The sequence below is a fragment of the Sinocyclocheilus rhinocerous genome, unplaced genomic scaffold (assembly GCF_001515625.1).
Source record: "Sinocyclocheilus rhinocerous isolate Xijiao unplaced genomic scaffold, SAMN03320098_v1.1 scaffold204, whole genome shotgun sequence".
Lineage (NCBI taxonomy): Eukaryota > Metazoa > Chordata > Actinopteri > Cypriniformes > Cyprinidae > Sinocyclocheilus > Sinocyclocheilus rhinocerous.
Window position 1 is genome coordinate 108,969 of NW_015644006.1, and position 19,650 is coordinate 128,618.

At 37.3% G+C, this 19,650-nt stretch overlaps 2 protein-coding genes across 2 annotated transcripts in view; both read right to left on the bottom strand.

Moving 5' to 3' along the window:
* Nucleotides 1-9,768, bottom strand: part of znf800a (zinc finger protein 800a) — a 22,181-nt gene extending 12,413 nt beyond the window's left edge. Inside the window, exons 1-5 of the mRNA XM_016575322.1 lie at nt 9,306-9,768; nt 6,441-6,588; nt 3,722-3,817; nt 3,349-3,492; nt 1,111-2,881 (exon numbers count right to left, since the gene is read on the bottom strand). Of these exons, the coding sequence (XP_016430808.1) occupies nt 1,111-2,881; nt 3,349-3,492; nt 3,722-3,817; nt 6,441-6,567 (2,138 nt within the window). The 5' untranslated portion in view covers nt 6,568-6,588; nt 9,306-9,768. The remainder of the gene's footprint in view (nt 1-1,110; nt 2,882-3,348; nt 3,493-3,721; nt 3,818-6,440; nt 6,589-9,305) is intronic.
* Nucleotides 9,769-15,156: 5,388 nt separating this feature from the next.
* Nucleotides 15,157-19,087, bottom strand: LOC107757750 (EF-hand calcium-binding domain-containing protein 10-like). Its single transcript, XM_016575316.1, has 5 exons — nt 18,856-19,087; nt 18,562-18,739; nt 18,136-18,300; nt 15,465-15,555; nt 15,157-15,221 (listed from the first exon to the last, which is right to left on the bottom strand). Exons 2-5 carry the CDS (start codon nt 18,662-18,664, stop codon nt 15,179-15,181), a joined length of 402 nt encoding a protein of 133 aa, XP_016430802.1. The 5' UTR covers nt 18,665-18,739; nt 18,856-19,087; the 3' UTR covers nt 15,157-15,178.
* Nucleotides 19,088-19,650: the final 563 nt, after the last annotated feature.

The window sequence follows — 19,650 nt, forward strand, 5'->3', positions numbered from 1 at the left end:
CGAAGTTGATGTATTTCCTCAGCAACCAGCACGGATCAGCTCCTGGCATGACGAAGCGGATATCGTCCTCTTTTGGAAGGTCAAACAAAGTAGTTTCGCTTTCACAACGAAACACACAGCATCTCCACAACATGGCAGCAGCGGCAACAACAATACGAGAATAAAAGTTACGCCTTCTTTCTTTGCATGAACATTTGGGTGGCGTTATGCAAATCTTCCCACATCGTGACGTAGATATGTGGGGGCGTGTTAGAACGAGCCGTTTTAGGTAGGCGTGGTTGACTTAACTTTTATAAAGAATATCTCTTTGGATTTGAGACTTTAGTCTTTGCAACTTTACAGATCTTCTTTATGCACCAAGAGCTTGAAACACTCCAAAGAGAAAGGAAAAATTGAAATCACATCATATGACCCCTTTAATGCAAACAGAGTGGGACGAGTTACAACCAAAAGTTTAAGGGGCCGTTCACATTTATCCTTTGCTGAACATGTCACATGTTTAATAATGGGTATCTCTGTACAGCTATGATCAGCTGTTCCCTCATCTAAGCTGAGCTTTCAGTGTTGTTACGGAAAGGGTGAAGTTGATTGGTTGGTTTTTGTCGCATGACCCGCGGTGCGCTTGCAGCATTCTGAAAAGTTGAGATGTTTTCATCTCGCTGTGGTGCAGACGCAGAAAAACGAGCGCATCGCACCTCATGCGCATTGTAACCGCATGTGGATCGCGATCGTGTCACTCTCTATTTGCATGCACTTGCCGCGCGCCTTCATTTGAAATAACAAACTTGAGCGCGCAAAAGACATGATATGTGAATGGCCCCTAACACTTCAGGGTTACGGCAGGGGACTCCAACCCTGCTCCTGGAGAGCTACCATCCTGCAGATTTCTGCTCCAACCCCAATCAAACACACCTGAACCAGATAATCAAGGTGCACAGGGTTACTTGATAATTACAGGCAGGTGTGTTGGAGCAAGGTTGGAACTGAAGTCTGCAGGGCGGTAGCTCTCCAGGAGCAGGGTTTGGACATCCCTGGATTAAGGGCTTTAAGGCTTGCCTTAGCAAGCAACGCTAATAATCTTAAGATGCTTTTTGAATGGCATCAACCTACCAAATGAGGGCCTTTGATCGAGTGCTTCTTCCTTGTAATTTGTCCCCACTTGCGATGGCAGTCCTGTGTCTCCGCCTGTGCGTCTCCAGGTAAACCTTTTTGGCAAATGCCCGGCCACACATATCGCAGGCATGAAGGGAAAAGTTTTTCGTTACCCTAACCTCCGTGCAGGTCTCCTGGCTTCTGGTGATGGGTGGCCCCTTGATAACATTATGACTGCGAGTGACATGTGGGTTCTTGGACATTTGAAGGTTCTTGTCTTGTGGTGTAAGTGGAGACTCGAGTTTGCCTGTGTTGAGCGACGATAGAGCGGAATGCTTTCGAGTGTTTGGAGATGTTGGGGAATCTTGTTTCTTCGCTTTGGAAGATACAAGAGGATCTTGTTGACAACTTTTAGGAGAAGCTGGTGGGTCTTGCGTTTTATGCTCCCCGCTACCCTCTTCTTTTGAATTTGTTTTCTTGGTTGCACTGCTGAAGACTGCATCAGCTGGTTTCTTCACTGCCTGGTTCTCCAAGGCAGGCATAACCTTAGCCAGATAACGTGATGACTTCTTGTGCACCACTGTGATATGGCGGATGACATCGCGCTTTCGGCGTGACTCGTATCTGCAGATGGGACATCGGTAAAACTTGATGTATATGCTGTCGTTTCCATCGGTGTGCAGCTCGGCTATATGCTTGCTCAGGTTCTGACTGGTACTGAACTGACGTTTACACAACCAGCAGTAGATCCTCTTAAAGTCAAAACTCACATCGTGGTTTCCATCATCTTCTGAAGCTTTCGAGAGAGACTCTTTCTTGGGGTAAAACTTATCTCTTCTCTTGTGCTTTGATTTGGCCTTCTGAGAGCTGTTTTCTAGAATGGGCATCTTATGAACGATTCGCATGTGCCGCCTAAGCATTAGTTGGGAGCTGTACTTGCGTTTGCACAGCTTGCAGCGACAATTTGTCAGGTTGTACTGTGTCTTGTCTTGCTTCAGAGGAGAGCTTGGTGCTTTCGCTGGAGAAGGAGGACGAGTGTCAAGTAAAAGAGGCTGGCCTGGTCTTGTGGCAATGTCCGGCGTGATCAAATCCCGCTTCAAACCACGATGGACCTCGTCAAAGTGGCGACGAACATTGGCCTTGGTGGCAAAGGACTTTTTGCACACTGGGCAACTCTTCCCAGGAGAAGATGGTGGTTCAACAGGATGCTTATCCTTCACCATAGACAGCAGGCTGGTAGGCACTGTGCGCGTCTCTGTAAATTTGCGTAACTCCTCCATCCTCTGCCAATGCATCTTCCGGCAGTGGCGTCGTACGCTGCGTCTGGAGCTGAAGTCTTTTCCGCAGAGGCAGCAAGAGATCCTCATCTCCTTAACCTCAGAGGTGGCACTCTCCTCTTCTTCTTCCTCCCCTTCTACCGGCTCAATCTTTATTTGCTCTTCGCAGCTCTGACCTTCTTTAACAGGAGGTTCTTCAGGTTCAGATTCCATCTCGTGTTCTTCAGGTTCAGATTCCATCTCGTCTTCAAAATCTGACTGTTGGACCTTTTTGGGTGCCAAAATAGATTTGCGTTGATTTTTCTTCACAGGTACCGGGATCATAGTCTGGGGTGTAGGGGCTGGGTTTTCTGGCATGTCAGGAATTTCCACTAGTGCCACTTGTTGGAATACGGCATTAGGGTTCGTCTCAATGGCCTCCAGCTGAATGACATGTTTTTCTTGGTCTTTCTGTGGATAGATGGCTTGAAGAAGTTCTTTGATAGCTTGGCTCTGCCCACCTTGTGAAGGCTCTGTAGAAAGTAATAGCATCACAAAATAATAATCTTATTAATAACACTATTATTCATGGGGTCAACTGTGTACAAACTTAAACTATATTTGCACCACAAAGTGAGTGCTCGTCCAATGCATAGCTACAGTGTTGTGGGTGGTTTCAAGGGTATTGCTAGGTAGTTGCTTGAGTTTTCTACATTTTTTCTGTGGAACACAAATTTTACTGTTTTTTTTGGTCAATACAATGAAAGTCAATAGGGTCCAATGTGTTTTTGGACCTCAAATGACTTGAACAGCTGATACATTCTTTAAAATATCTTCCTTTTGTGTTCTGCATGAAAAATTTAATTCTTTCAAGCTTCAAACAACATAAAGGTAAGCAAAGACAGAATTTTATTTATATGCCTAGGTTTTGTTTTTCACTGGGAAAAATTCACGAGTCTGATCACTTCATAAGTCAGAACGCTTAAGTTGTTGTACAAACCATCTGACTGAGGTTGTCGGGAAAAGCAGTAGAGCTCCTTGTGAGTGACCAGATTTGGTAGACCACGGAACAGACTTCGACAGATTTTGCACTCAAATATGGTGTCAACCTCCTTCAGCAGCATGTGTTTGAGTTGAGCTGTACCTGCAATAACAGCACATATTGAAAGCAAACAGTTATTCTTAAGCAACAACAAACATTATGTAAGAAAAATATATTGGGGGGAATCTCATTGGTATCACTCATCATATTTTTCGACTTTTCAGTAAGAACAGAAAATGCCTTGATGCTGGCAAAATGCCATAACCAGTGAATAAAGGAACTCTACATGAAATGCATTTACTGAATGATCAAAGTTCCGAGATTGAAGTACCTGAGCGAAAACACTCAATGATTTGATGAATTCCCGACTTGGAGGTCTGGAGCTGCTGCTGAAGCAGGGGTGGATCACCGGGCTCAATCGAATGGACTAAAACAGAAAACAAAACTTTAGATTATGCTTTATGTAAAACAAGTTTTCACATCAATCTTCGGTTGAAGTTCCACCATTCAGGTATGAGGACAGCAAATGGTTTCAATCTGTTGTATCCACCTTATTCCTAAACGTGGTAGTAAGCCTATGGGCGAGACTTCCGGTTCATTAGCCGCTATAGGGAAATACCGAGAAGAATAACAATGTGCAGTAAATAGTAAGACTGTTTGCACTACAAACCACTGTGTTCATAATTAAGATAATACACTAAAATAATATGGTAAGACACCCTAATTTGCAGTATCAAGCAGCAAAACGAGCGGTTTTGTACAGCTAAAAATAGCTGGAAGCAAATGAGAACGGAAGCAGGACCCATAAAATTTACAAATGGCCACGCCCATTTTTACGTCAAGAATAAGGTGAATAAGGGGTAAAAGTAAGGAGAATAACGCCATCAAAAGGGTAGGGTGCCCATGGAAATACAGATCACAAAGAGGACACCACATCTCCTTTTGGTTTCACACCCCAAAAACTTCATTATTCCAACCGGGGTGCATTTCTACCTTTCATTTACATTTTAATTTGAATTAAAGCCACATGTAACTCTACTCTTTGCTCACCTAAACATGATACCAACTTTAGTGCATGACAGCAGGATGGATTACACATATACAGACCCTGGATAATAACTATAGGAATAAACTCAATGCTTGAATAATTGCATTTTGAATGTGATTAATGCAAATGTACAAGAAAATGTAGAATTACTATGTAAAGGCAGTAGAATCTTGAGGAAATCTTTTAAGAAAAAAAAACTTAAAACTGATATATTTTGCTAAAATAATTGTAATTCCAATGAATGAATGAATGAATGAATACTGCATTCATCACTAGAACATAACAGCAATGAAGCTGTGAATGGCATTCTTGCCTTAAGTGCTTTCAAATAAACCAGCAGAATGTAAATCTTTCAAAAAACATATTTGTCTAGATGAAACTACTCAGTGTTTAGTTATCAGAGACATGTCCAACGAAGACTGGAGGGAAGTGAGGCCAGAACGGAGGCCAGGAAAAATAAAATAAAATAGTAAATCTATTTCCCCACGGACACAAGCATCTTTTGGTTTGCAACACTCCATCATTCTTTTGGACACCTGCAAGGCTCTGTCATTGTTCCTTAAGGCAATTCTATAGTATACTGTTAGTAGTGATCTCAACTTTCCATGGATATCTACCAACTGAGAGTCACCTGCAAAACCGTTTAATCTAAGGGGACTTCTGAGGATGTGTAAGTTACACCTTCTCATCTGACACCAGGTGTCTGAAAGATATGGAGCATTTTACATTAACTATGAGAATAGATGAGAATATTACATAGTAAATGAAACAGGCTATTTAATACCATCTGTGTCCACAGTTCTCTAACTTATAACATTATTTATATATTTATTTATATATATATATATATATATTTCCCCAATTTGAATGAACTTTACATTTAAATATTTAAATAATTTCTACATTTCACATTAGTGGGGAAATTTTACTATAATTAGTTTTGTCAAAGTGGAAACTAGAAGAGTTAGTAAATGCAGGTTTGAATTAAAGAAAATGTTAAACTTATAGACAGCATTTGCTTCTAGAATATTTGACATTTTTTTAAACATCACAAATAACTGTTAATTCATTTATTTCCACTTGTGTTTACACCTCAAATCAACAACTCTATTCATCAAGCATGAATAATGAATAGGGGTAATTGTGTATTAAATATTTTTTTACAAGGTAAAACAATACAATGCTGCCCAAACAAATCTTTCTGCATTAAAAGCCCATCTTGATTCTTTTCAGCAAGAAAGATTCTCTTGCATTCAACTTTTATCTGGTCTGCATCTCAGCCAGTATATGTGATCCTCTCTGCTTCAGAACAGCTCGTCTAAATGTATGGCCATAAATTACTATAAAGACAAACAACTCCAGGTCACTGAAATTAGCAGCACTGTAGAACACAAATAACAACCCGCTGAGCTAGAAATCTTATTCCAGCATTGATAATTATGGAAATATGTGGTAAACACATGGGAATGTGATTGTCCAACATTAACAACCAAGTCGCCACAAGACATTGCATTTAAATCGAACTACATTGATAGATCTCTGCAATAAATGCGTAGAGAAGACATAAATCTTAATTTCACAATGCATGTGGGTTGGCAACTACTTCTGATTATGCACAGATATCAGCAAGAGGGGATAACGCAGCATCGGATTATCAATAAAATACATCCAAACCATGAAAGTCCAACGTTCTCAACTCATTTTACTTCTGTAATGGGATGCATTTCTGAGTGCAACAGGATATTCAACAAGAAAAAAAATGTAGGCAGGAGTTAATTTTATCCATTTAGAATTCATTGGATATTGAAAAGTGGGCGTTACATACCAAAAATAAGCCAACAATTAGAGCTATTCGTAACGTCAGCCTAAAAGGAAAATTTTTTTCCACTTTGGATTAACTTGCACTGACAAATCATGCACAATACGACTAGGAATGTGTATTTAAAATGGAAACAGGGGTCAGTTTTGATTTCATGTTGACTTTAAGGTGCTGAGTTCCTACCTGGATTTTTGCCACAAGGCTCTTGAGGGGTTTCTGTTGTTTGGCAACAGCAGGCCTGAAGGGTCTCAGTCTGGCAGCATTTGTCACTAGTCCGGCTTCCCTGATCTTCGCTGTTAGTAGCCTCCATCTCAGAGGCCTCTTTTATGAACTTAAAAAGACAAATCACAAAGTTAATCAGCAGAGCTGTTCCTTCGCAAAGCTTTTGATGGAGGAATGATTTTTATTCCCGCATGCCTCCTGAAATGGCAACAAGTTCTCCATCAGCAAAAGCAGAAATTCAAAAATTGTACACAGAACTAGAAATATTTGCTTGTAATAAGTCGACGATGGTTGTTTATGCAGGTATTGACAAAGACAAACAGACATTACTGTCGCTGTGATGATCGTGTGATGATGAAGACCTTTCACTGCACATTTACCAAGGAAATAAATGTCAAGATGAGGCATAACAGCTATGTGCTAAAAAGGACAAAACAATATGAATTATGGAAATGTCTGTCATGCATCAAACAAACATCATAATTGCCCAGATGTAATGGAAAGGAGAACTCCTGACAACAGGACAAACTGAAATGAAATTGCATCAGAGGTGTAAAATATTAAAGGGATAGTTCACCCAAAAATGAAAATTCATGTCGTTGCAAACCTGTCTTCAGAACACAAATTAAGATAATTTGAGCGGAAAGCTCTCAGATTTTATCAAAAATATCTTAATTTGTGTTCCGAAGATGAACGAAGGTCTTCAGGTTTGGAACGACATGAGGGTGAGTAATTAATGACAGAATTTTCATTTTTTGGGACCTTTTCCAAAATCATGTCGACATGAACTCTCAATGTTATTCAAATTAGTCTAAAAATGTACTATGAAATATAGATTACTGTCACTTTTACAAAACTCTTTAGATTGCAACAAGCAAAAACAGACAACTATACACATATCTGAGTGGAAACAAGGAAATAATCTACATTTACTTACAAAAAAGTACAATGGTCACTATAGCTTGTGCCAAAATACCATAGTAACTTACACTACAGTAAAACTGTGGTAAATTGGTTAAAATGCCACTAAGAACATGCCTCAAAAACTTAAGAATGCATAAAAAAATACCAATTAACCGAGAATTCATAACAGCTACAACTTATTTTACATATTATTCAACAGCTTAACATATGTAGGCAATACATTTCATATTAATATTTCATTTCTTTTAAATTCTTAATTTTTGGACATTTTTTAGCTTTTGCATTCATTTAAATAGTATTGTGGTGTGACTAGTGCTTGACTTTACTCATCAACTGTCTCTTTATAGTCGTAAGTGTGAAGACAGCTGTAACTGTGGTATTTGGGCGGAAACTGTAGTTACCATGGTAAAAGGTATTCATTGATGTGCTTCGGCGTGTACCGTTGTTTTAACGTAACCTGTTTGCTCATAAAAGCGCAAATGAAATCTATAACATGTTGTGTTGTGATCGTAAAGGACGTTACACCTGACTGTCCTGCCCAAACATTCGCGAGGCAGGAAGTCACAAGCGCTGCAAGAAAGAGCACGTGTCCGTGGCCAACCGTACAAATGAACATTAATTATGCTTCACAAAACCACCTTCATGCTTTTATATGACGCGATTCAGCTGATGGCAGACAAATGTGTTCGATACGAGTGAGTCGTATTGTGTTTGGCAAATCAATAAGTCGCGTGTACATCTGACTATCCATGTGGACTCGTGCCTGAACAAGTACTTTGCAAACTTAATAACAATTGAAGAAATACCAATAACACTAAAGCGTGATATCTGTGTGCGAGTACAAGCATAACAACCGAGAACGTCTTGAAATGACCATCACCACCCAAATGCATCAGAGACATTTGGCCACGTGACCGGAAAAATAATAATTTAAAATAATAGACACGCGATCTGTGCCAATCCCTCCTGAAGCTTTGGGATTAAACGCGTTATAGCCATTCAAATCGTTATTAAATGATGTTTTCAATAATCATAGACTAAAAGTCCAGATCTTACGGTTGTTTAGAATTGCGTGGTCACGCGAGCACATTTACCAGACAAAAACGTACATCATTTTATATCACGCTTTTACAAATAGAGCCATTAACATACAGTTAGAGAGTAAATTCACACTTTTAAAGTACAAAAACGCACCTAACTTGTTTAAAAACACACTCATATTCGCGAGCCCCCATCAAAACACACTGGGGCCAAATGTGAGAGAACAACGTAAAAAGTTCATACCCAAATCCAGCACTGACCGTCTCCAAATTAAAGCGAATGCATCCAACTGGAACGTCTGGATGACCAGGATAGACATATTTAACATACGTTTGACTGACTTGCGACGGAAGATTGTGGATGCATGTGTGCGGGAACGCGCGAGGCCATTGGCAGCACGAGCATCACCAAGTCCACAGTTGCTAAAAAGAGGCATCTGACCACGAAAGAGAGACTCTGTCCTAGCCTATCCCTCGGATAACACCGAAAACTGTGCGTTTGCGTTATCCGTGGCTATTACTGTGGTTCGAAAACCTGTTGGAAAAGCAGTGGTTTGCGTTCTCCCCTATGCGCAATTTAGACACGTCGTGGCGCATACACAGTTCATTTGGCCAAACTGTTTTAAAATGTAAGCGCAGGTTACATCGACGGGTTTTTTTCGGATTCGGATTCAGGCTGTTTAGCGTTTTCGTGAAGCAATTTGCATCGCTCCATTATTCTGTAAATCTCTTTTACACGGTTACATTGTCAGGCCAAATCTCCTCTATTGCGGACCACAATGGGCCAGATTAACTTGATGGAGAAGGAGAGCCCATGTGCAGAATGGAGCTTTTAAGCGGCATAAGAAGGACTGATGCTTACCAGGGAGCGAGTGCGGCGTAAAGGCGGGCTGAGGCGAGAGCCTGATACAAAAGACGACGTTGCCACTAACTTGCAGTGCTTTCCGAACCCAAACCCAGCAAAATATGAAATCGCGTCCTTAAAGTGTCACAAACCGAACACGCTCGAGAGGATTTGCGCGATTATAGGGCACGTCCGAACGATAAAATGCTGCGCTTTGCGGCGCTGTGCCATCTTCCCGAAGCCGCTTTGGCGCACAGGTCTGGTGACCCTTCCGCCTTTACGCGTCCTCTCCTCTTCGGTGTTTTGTTATGAAGTGCCATATTCGCTCCCAAGTAGGCCCGTGGATTCGCTCTATCTCCGCGGACGGTCGTGGCGAGTCCGAGTCAACTCTCGCTCCGATTTAAGCGCTCGGAACAAGTGCGTTTTCCCCGGTTGCACAGCCAGAACGAACGGTGACGCCATTTTCTGTTGAGAACAACCACGCTCGCGCAGGATAGGAAACGACACTGGTCCGCTGCACGATTCCGGGCCCGAGTGGGCAACTCCCGCGGTCGAAATCAGCCGAGATGTGTTCGCGGAGTTCTTACCTTTTGGAAAAACAACGCTGGCTTTCGAGTTGAGACGGTCGGACTCGGTCCGGAGGTGGTTTCTCTCGCGCTGACGCTGCCCTCTCGGAAGCTGCCTTTGTGCACCGCGAGGACCTCTCGGCGGAGAAGCGGCTGTTGCGCAAAGGGGCAATGGATGTTCAAGACCACCGAAATGTGGCACCCGATGTTCTCGCCGGGTTGGTGCTTCACATCTGACCCCCCGCAACCCGTGCCACTAAGTGAGGAAATTAACGAGCCGTTTTACTTTCGCACGCCCAAATGAAACCGTTGCGAATGCACCGATTCCGAATCCAAATTTGTCTTTCCTTTGGCTATTAAGACGTCGATTCAATTTATGGAAGATATATATATATATATATATAAAGACTTTATACAGATATCTTTGCCAAATCATATTATAATTATATTTTAACTATATTTGGATTCATTTATGAGGGATTTTTTAAATTACAGAAACTTTTAACTACTTGAAATCTTGAGAAACTTCTTCAAAGTATGTGTGTTTGTTTGTGTTTTAAATGGTAACGTCCTGGAATAAAATCAGGCCTTGATAGACCTTCAAGTAGATTTTAATGTCTGCTTTTGTTGATTTCGATATTGTTGTGATGGTATGACGTCGAGGGTATGGCATTTTTTGAGTTTTTGTCAAAAAATCGAATAAAAGTTGGACTGGCTAGCACAGTAGCTAAGTGAGTTAGCAATTAACGTTGAATCTTTAAATTAATTAATTGATTGTTTCTTAATTAAAATAGCCTACTGAAATAATCAGTTTTGGTAAGGACACCTAAATCTCTCAGATCATTTTGTCAAAGTTTAAAAAAAAATTTATGACATTTCTGTTCTTCAAACTCTCACTTATTTACATTATATCTTAATTTATTTTTCAATTTCTTTGATAATTATATAAATGCCAAATTAGTTGGAAAAGTTTTTTAAGAAAAACAACAACAACAACAATTTAGAAGGGAAGTTAAGAAGTCTGGGCGAGAGACATGCCCAAAATTGGGGAACTGTGGCAAATGCATAGCATTTCAACAATCTTAAAAATTTAAAAAGCACAATAGAGAACATAGTTTCAATGTAAAGTAGGTAAAATTCTACTGAAATCATTAAAAAAATAATGTTTTTTCTTTAAAATCATCCTGGGGACAGAATATTTCTCCTAATGGAAGAATCATCTTAGTTTTTATCATCATCATCATTATTATTTATTTTATAACATGACCGTTTACGATTATAGCATTTACAAGAAATAAATCCTAAACATAACATAGTAGTGGCCTTGTAACACTGTAAAAAGTAACACTGAAAGGACATTACAACTCATCGTAACGGAGAGAACACACCTACATGTGTTCACAACTTTCAACTGTTGCCACCAGAATTAGCATGTCTTTGTTCCTCCCATTGAATTGTTAATGTAAGCAGTTCTCTGTCACTCTCTCCACTGAGTGTCTGCATTTTGTACGTGTAATTACTAACAGGTTTGTTTAAGTAAACTAGTGTCCAATGATAAATGTAGCCTACTCTGAGTTCCATATCTTACTGATATGGAAAAATATTAATTACATGAGTAGACTTTTCTATATCAATAAGATGTTCTCATGCATGGTTTGCATTGAATAGAAAGTATTAAACCAGACATCTGCAAAGAAATGCTGCTAGTTTTCTTCACTTTTAATAGTAAATTTTCAATTTAAACTCTTGGTGATTTTTAGTGGATTTGTGAAATCAGTTTACACAGCTGTAGTTTCTCACATTAACCATCAACATGATCCAAAATTTAAAAAAATAAAGCTTCCAAAAGTGAGTTTTCACAGCAACGCTGTAGAAGATCTATTTTTGTTTCTCCACAGAAACTGTCAGAGAACAGTTAAAAACCGTTTCCACTATAAAGAACCTTTTGTCCAATGGAAAGGTTTCATGGATGTTAAACGTTCTTCAGTGTTAGTTTTACTACATTTGATTGCAGCTTTTGATACAGTTGACCATTCTATTTTAATTAATACATTGAGAACATACATGGGTCAGGGTTTTGGGACGGTGTTGGATTGGTTTGTGTCTTATTTATCAAACAGGACATTTGTAGTGTCAGTTGGAGATGAAGTATCCCAACGTACTGAAATTTTATGTGGAGTTCCGCAGGGATCCCTTTTAGGACCAATTTTGTTTTCAATTTACATGCTTCCAATAGGTGATGTAATCCGAAAACATAATATAAATTTTCACTGTTATGCAGATGACTTACAATTATACTTATCATTGAGTTCCAAAGATCTGAATAGTTTGGATGTCCTTCAGGCATGTTTAACTGATATAAAAAATGTGGATGGCTCTAAACTTTCTGCAGTTAAATACTGAAAAAAATGTTGTTATAATTGGTCAGAGCTTGAGTAATCAGATTGAGCTTGTTCTAAATAGTGTTTTTCCGAATAATAAACATGTAGTAAGAAATTAGGGTGTTTATTTTGAAACTAATTTAAATTTTGAATTTTGAAATTTTGAATTTCATGTCAAGAAATCAATCTTGTTTTTATCAGTTAAGAAATATTTCTAAGGTGAGACGGTTTTTAAATTTTAAGGATACAGAGAAACTTGTTCATGCTTTTATTTCTTCCCGTCTTGACTATTGTAATGCCTTGTTTTCTTCTTTGAATCATCATAATTTATCACGTTTACAATTAGTGCAGAATGCTGAAGCCAGATTATTGACACTAACAAAGTTTTTCATCATATTACACCTGTTTTAGCTTCTCTACATTGGTTACCTATTTATTATAGGATTGATTTTAAGACTTTATTATTGACATATAAAGCGTTAAATGGCTTGGCACCTATGTATTTAGCTGAGCTTCTGAGACCATATGAAACAGGGAGATGTCTTAAATCTTCTTTTAAAGAATTGCTGGCAGTTCCAAGAACTAGATATAAAACCAAAGGAGATAGAACATTTGCAGCCAACAACCACAAAGTATCAACCCCAAAGTAATACTTTTTATCTTTACTTTGCACCATATATTTAATGATTTATCTTTTTAAACCTACATATTTTTTTTGTTCATTAAAAAAATGATACAATAAATGTGACTTTTTATTTTAACTATTTATTTTTTATTTTTTTTTCTATCTATTTTAATATTTCATCCAATGGTCACATCTCATTTTGGCAGTAATAAAAGTTCTAGATTCTCACTGAAACTGTGAAAATGTCTAAGTTTGTGGCTTATGTGTAGCCAATCTGATTATTGGAAATATCATGGCCATGGTATTTATAATTGAACTATATGTTAAAGAAACAGAAAAAGAAACTTCATTTCAAGTTAATCATTTTCAAATCAGTTTTGTACATTATTCATTCATTACATTTAGTGCACTTCCAGCACATTTATTCGCAGGTAGGATGTAATGTGACATATGCTAATTCATTTTTTTATAATTGTATAGACACACAAAGTAGGGTAAAGGCAGAGGAATATATTTTTTCTTTTTTTTTTTCCTAGTTCAGTTCAGGTAATAAGGTGCCTTTGACAGCATTAATGGTCTTTTCTGTGTGTCTCTGTCCCTGTTAAAAGGATAGGTGACTCGGGTAACTAGGACTTCCATTGTATGGACAGAAACAGTTGGTCACAGAATGTTGATTTTGGGGTGAACTATCCCTTTAAATGTCACCTTCACTTGTATATACTGTATGCGTACCAGATTTCCCTAGCCCACAAGTATCCAAATAGCTTTACACTATACCCCTATACAACCTGGGGCCTTAACAGTTTGTTTTGTATTGCATATAGTTATCACCTAAAAATGATACAATAAATGTGACTTTTTATTTTAACTATTTAGTTTTTTGTTTTTTTTTTCTATCTATTTTAATATTTCATCCAATGGTCACATCTCATTTTGGCAGTAATAAAAGTTCTAGATTCTCACTGAAACTGTGAAAATGTCTAAGTTTGTGGCTTATGTGTAGCCAATCTGATTATTGGAAATATCATGGCCATGGTATTTATAATTGAACTATATGTTAAAGAAACAGAAAAAGAAACTTCATTTCAAGTTAATCATTTTCAAATCAGTTTTGTACATTATTCATTCATTACATTTAGTGCACTTCCAGCACATTTATTCGCAGGTAGGATGTAATGTGACATATGCTAATTCATTTTTTTATAATTGTATAGACACACAAAGTAGGGTAAAGGCAGAGGAATATATTTTTTCTTTTTTTTTTTCCTAGTTCAGTTCAGGTAATAAGGTGCCTTTGACAGCATTAATGGTCTTTTCTGTGTGTCTCTGTCCCTGTTAAAAGGATAGGTGACTCGGGTAACTAGGACTTCCATTGTATGGACAGAAACAGTTGGTCACAGAATGTTGATTTTGGGGTGAACTATCCCTTTAAATGTCACCTTCACTTGTATATACTGTATGCGTACCAGATTTCCCTAGCCCACAAGTATCCAAATAGCTTTACACTATACCCCTATACAACCTGGGGCCTTAACAGTTTGTTTTGTATTGCATATAGTTATCACCTAAAAGAAATTTTAAAATAATTTTGATATAAGGAAAGACGTCATTTCAGTTCTGTAAAGGTTAAATCTTGCATAAAAGCTTATGTAAAAATAAAACCCATGTTCAAAATGTATGAAAAATAATGCACAAGGTCAATAAGGGGGTAAAATTTGCATCAAGAGCTTTAGCTGCTACTAAATAAAAAAATTATGTGAGGTCATTGTTACAACTCACTCAAACTGTAATATTAAAGCTCTCATGAATTATTCAGCATCACTGCATTGATATGGAGGCCTACTGTATATGTTATAAAATATATTTATGCTGTTTTCAATTTATAAATTGCTGATTTGTTTACATTTTAATTTTATGTCTTTGATGTTGTTCACCCGAAAATGAAAACTAACATCCCATTGATTTCCATGGTATGGATAAAATACCATGGAAGTAAGTCAGTTGGGACCATCAACTGTTTGGTTATCAACATTCTTCAAAATATCTTCTTTTGTGTTCAGCACAAGACAGAAACTCAAAGAGGTTTGTAACAACTGACAGAGTTTTCCTTTTTGGGTGAACTACCACTTTAAGGTTTAACTATAGGACAATTGGTCTTTACAAAGTTAAAATTGAAGTGGCAAGAAATGATGACATATGTGAAGATTTTCAGTTTGTATTAGATACTTGTTTTATATAATTTATTTATATATGCATACATGCAGTATGTACTGTTTTCTATATAAAAACAATTGTAAAGATACTTAGGACAGAGTTCTCCTACAGCTGGAATGTTGCTGCACTTCCGACAAGCCCTTCTGTCCTAAACAGAGAATTAGAGAGGTCTGGATAAAGCATGAACAAAATTCACAGACACTAATCTGTCCTATTCAAGGGTATCAAAACATGAAAGACATAACATACAAAAGACATATACATATAAAACAATATATATAGCCTACAAAACAATACATGGGCATAGTGAATGCATTAGGTATTGGGTCTGAATTCAGATCCTTTGAATCTTCAAATGATGCCATATCACTCCAGCAGCGGTTATACTTACGCCTCTCTTATGAACGTCTCTTGTGATATTCTGTCATCATTGGCTCCTTCTGGGAACTCACTGAAATTCTTGATGCCAAGTGTCTTCAGTGCTGTTGGGAAGCCATGTTGTGCGTATACAGAGTCAGACCATTAGTAATTCTTATACTCATGAATTGTAAACAAAATAACTTAAGTTTACATGGAAGTATTCAGTGAAATGTACTGTAAAAGTTGCAGTGCATTCAGGTCATTATCAGGGTCAGTTGTTTCCCCATGACTTAGTACTTATACAATAAACCGGATACTGAACACGGTTACATTATTTGATAGATTTAAAGGAATAGTTCACCCAAACATTAAAATTAGCTGAAAATTCAGTGACCCTCAGGACATCCAAGATGTAGATGAGTTTGTTTCTTCATCAGAACAAATTTGAAGAAATGTAGCATTACATCATTTGCTCACCAAAATATCATCTGCAGTGAATGGGTGCCGTCAGAATGAGAGTCCAAATAGCTGATAAAAACATCAAAATAATCTACAAGTCACCAATCTATCAATTAACATCCTGTGAATCAATCCATAAACAAATACATTAAGATGTTTTTAGGTTCAAACAGTTGCTATTCTCTATCCATTAAATTGCTTTCTCCAGTGAAAAAGTTGTTTCGTCTGAATCAGGAGATAAATATGAACAGATCAAGCACTGTTTACAAGCGAAAACAGTCTAAAACAATTCTAAACAAATATGTCTGTGGATTTTAATGTGAGAGGACCGCACAGGATATTTTCACTAAAGGAAGTGTTAGTATGGATTACGGACTGGAATTTTGGAATTTGCAGTAACAGGTTATTATAAAAATGCCTTAAAGGGTTATTAGTTCACCCAAAAATGAAAAAATTATTTTATTAATTACTCACCCTCGTGTCGTTCCAAACCCGTAAGAACCTTTGTTCATCTTGGGAAGACAAATTAAGATATTTTTTATAAAATCTGAGAGACAGAATTTTCATTTTTGGGTGAACTAACCCTTTAATGATTTGTTTCTTAGAAACACACTGTTTGAACTCTCATTCTGACGGCACCCATTCACTGCAGAGGATCCATTGGTGAGCAAATGCTAAATGTAAATGTAAATGAGCAAATGTAATGCTAAATTTCTCCAAATCTGTTCTGATGAAGAAACAAATTCAAATACATCTTGGATGGGCTGAGGGTGAATACATTTTCATTTTTGGGTGAACTATCCTTTTAACTTTGTTCAAGCAAGTAATGTAGAGGAAATTTTAAAAATAAAACATTCTTTTTATTTTTAAATAGTTGTTCATATGAATATCCACCAATGTGCAAGCCTCTATTTGATGCCATTACATTTAAATAGGAAAACTATTGCTAAAAACATTAATAATATGTGTTTAAACAAAAATCCTTAAAATTTCATGGATAACACTGTTTACAAGCGAAAACAGTCTAAAACAATTCTAAACAAATATGTCTGTGGATTTTAATGTGAGAGGACCGCACAGGATATTTTCACTAAAGGAAGTGTTAGTATGGATTACGGACTGGAATTTTGGAATTTGCAGTAACAGGTTATTATAAAAATGCCTTAAAGGGTTATTAGTTCACCCAAAAATGAAAAAATTATTTTATTAATTACTCACCCTCGTGTCGTTCCAAACCCGTAAGAACCTTTGTTCATCTTGGGAAGACAAATTAAGATATTTTTTATAAAATCTGAGAGACAGAATTTTCATTTTTGGGTGAACTAACCCTTTAATGATTTGTTTCTTAGAAACACACTGTTTGAACTCTCATTCTGACGGCACCCATTCACTGCAGAGGATCCATTGGTGAGCAAATGCTAAATGTAAATGTAAATGAGCAAATGTAATGCTAAATTTCTCCAAATCTGTTCTGATGAAGAAACAAATTCAAATACATCTTGGATGGGCTGAGGGTGAATACATTTTCATTTTTGGGTGAACTATCCTTTTAACTTTGTTCAAGCAAGTAATGTAGAGGAAATTTTAAAAATAAAACATTCTTTTTATTTTTAAATAGTTGTTCATATGAATATCCACCAATGTGCAAGCCTCTATTTGATGCCATTACATTTAAATAGGAAAACTATTGCTAAAAACATTAATAATATGTGTTTAAACAAAAATCCTTAAAATTTCATGGATAAGTCGTCGCCGATAGCCTCGTGGGCAGCGCGTCGACATGTAGTGCCATAGCGCTTCGGGCGTCCCGTGTTCGAGTCCCGGCTCGTGGACCTTTCCCGATCCCATTCCCCCTCTCTCCCACTTCGCTTCCTGTCTCACTACTATCCTATCAATAAAATTGAGCAACTATGACGCCTACTTAAATTTATAATACAATATAATATAATATAATCATTGAAATTTTTAATTCAAAAACAATGTTTGTTGATGGTTTTTTTTTTTTTTTCATTTTTTAAATAAATGAAAAAAAACATCAACACAAATTGTTTTTGAATTGAGAATTTCACTGATTATATTATATTATATTATATTTACATGCATTTGACAAACACTTTTATTCAGATGACCTCCTTTATATTTTACTGACCACGATTGTTTTTATTGGTGTAGTTAGTTACAGCACAGCTTTTCCCAAAATGACAAGGTCTTTTACAACCTCTGCAACATTATGGTAGTTTTACCTTCTTTGTATTGACTATAAGTGATAAAGCCTTGATGGGAAGGATCCAGGACTCCGAACAGCGCATCTAAGTTGGACTCGTTAAAGAGGCACGGAGGCTTTCCTGGATGAACTTCGGAAACTTTCAGCTTTTCAAGTTGGTCGATCAGAAATTCTCTAGGACGATCTGTAACGGCAGAATTCATGAGATTGGGCATTAAAGTTTGTCATTATTTTTCTGTTTCCCAAAAAAAATTTACGGCAAGAAAGCAACTGGTTACTACTCTAGATGTCTACACACTACAAAAAAACGGTCCTTATTTATGACATCAAACTTTCAATTTCAAATTCAAATGTATGCTGATTAAGGTAAATGCGACACAGGTTACTAGGAGGTAGATGGTGAACTAAAGTAATCTACCAAATCTACTCGAGTCAAAAGTCCCACCTGGTCTGTAGAAGAAGAGCATACTAGTTAAATTATCCATAAGCTCAATAATTTTGTGTTTCTCGAGGTATTCTGCTGCCTCTAGCTCCCGCGGCGATGACATCTTGGCCACCGGTGTTTATCACTGTTGCTATGATACCGCGCATGCGCAGTAGAGGTGGCAAAAGTCAGCGCCCTGCTGTAGCAAGAGTTACAGAGGGATTTTATTCATTATCATGAATTATTAATAATAACTGAAGTTGTAATAAAGGAAACCGTCGTAGAAGACTGAAGCAAATTATTACTGAATCTCACCTCAGTTTAATATCAAGTCACTTTTAACGGAATCGTTCGACCAAAAATGTAGCCTACTCACTCATGTTGTTCCAAACCTGTGTGAAATTACTTCTTTTGCGGATCACAAAAGGAGATGTCAGACATAATGACAGCTTCAGGCACCATTTCATATACTCTATGGGAAAAGATGCAATGAAAGTGAATGATGATTGAAGCCTAACATCTCTCGTTTTGCTCTATTTGAGTGAACTTCCGGTCTAATCCTCTTCAGTCTCATTGTCTCTTTAGTCAACCGTGATATATGGTCATGTATTGTGAATTGTGTTACCAGCTTCCACGTAATTTACATGATAGTTACATAACTTTGCATTTTTGTGTGATATTAATGTTTAATTTTATATTATTAAATACAATAAATACTAAATAGCCAACAAGAAATAAACAGCTCAAATATGACAAATGTTTGAGAGTTTTACAAACTGTAGGATGTCAGTTGGGAAAACGAACCATATGACAAATATCCTTTTTTATTTTTTGCATGGTATGATTCTTTTAATTCCCACGCACATGAAAATGAGTCTAAACCGAGCACAGTAGTTGTCTATTGTTTGCATTGCTTGTGGGGAAAAAAAGTTTCTGAGTATAATTTGCCTTGTTTAACCACTAGAGGGAAGTATGGGATGAGTTGATCTAATGATAGAGAGCTTGTAAAGGGGAAGTACACGAAAGTGATCATTGCAGAAACTGAGCATTTCTCCCTTTATTCAAAGGTATTGATATATTATATATATTATATTATATTATATCAGTATT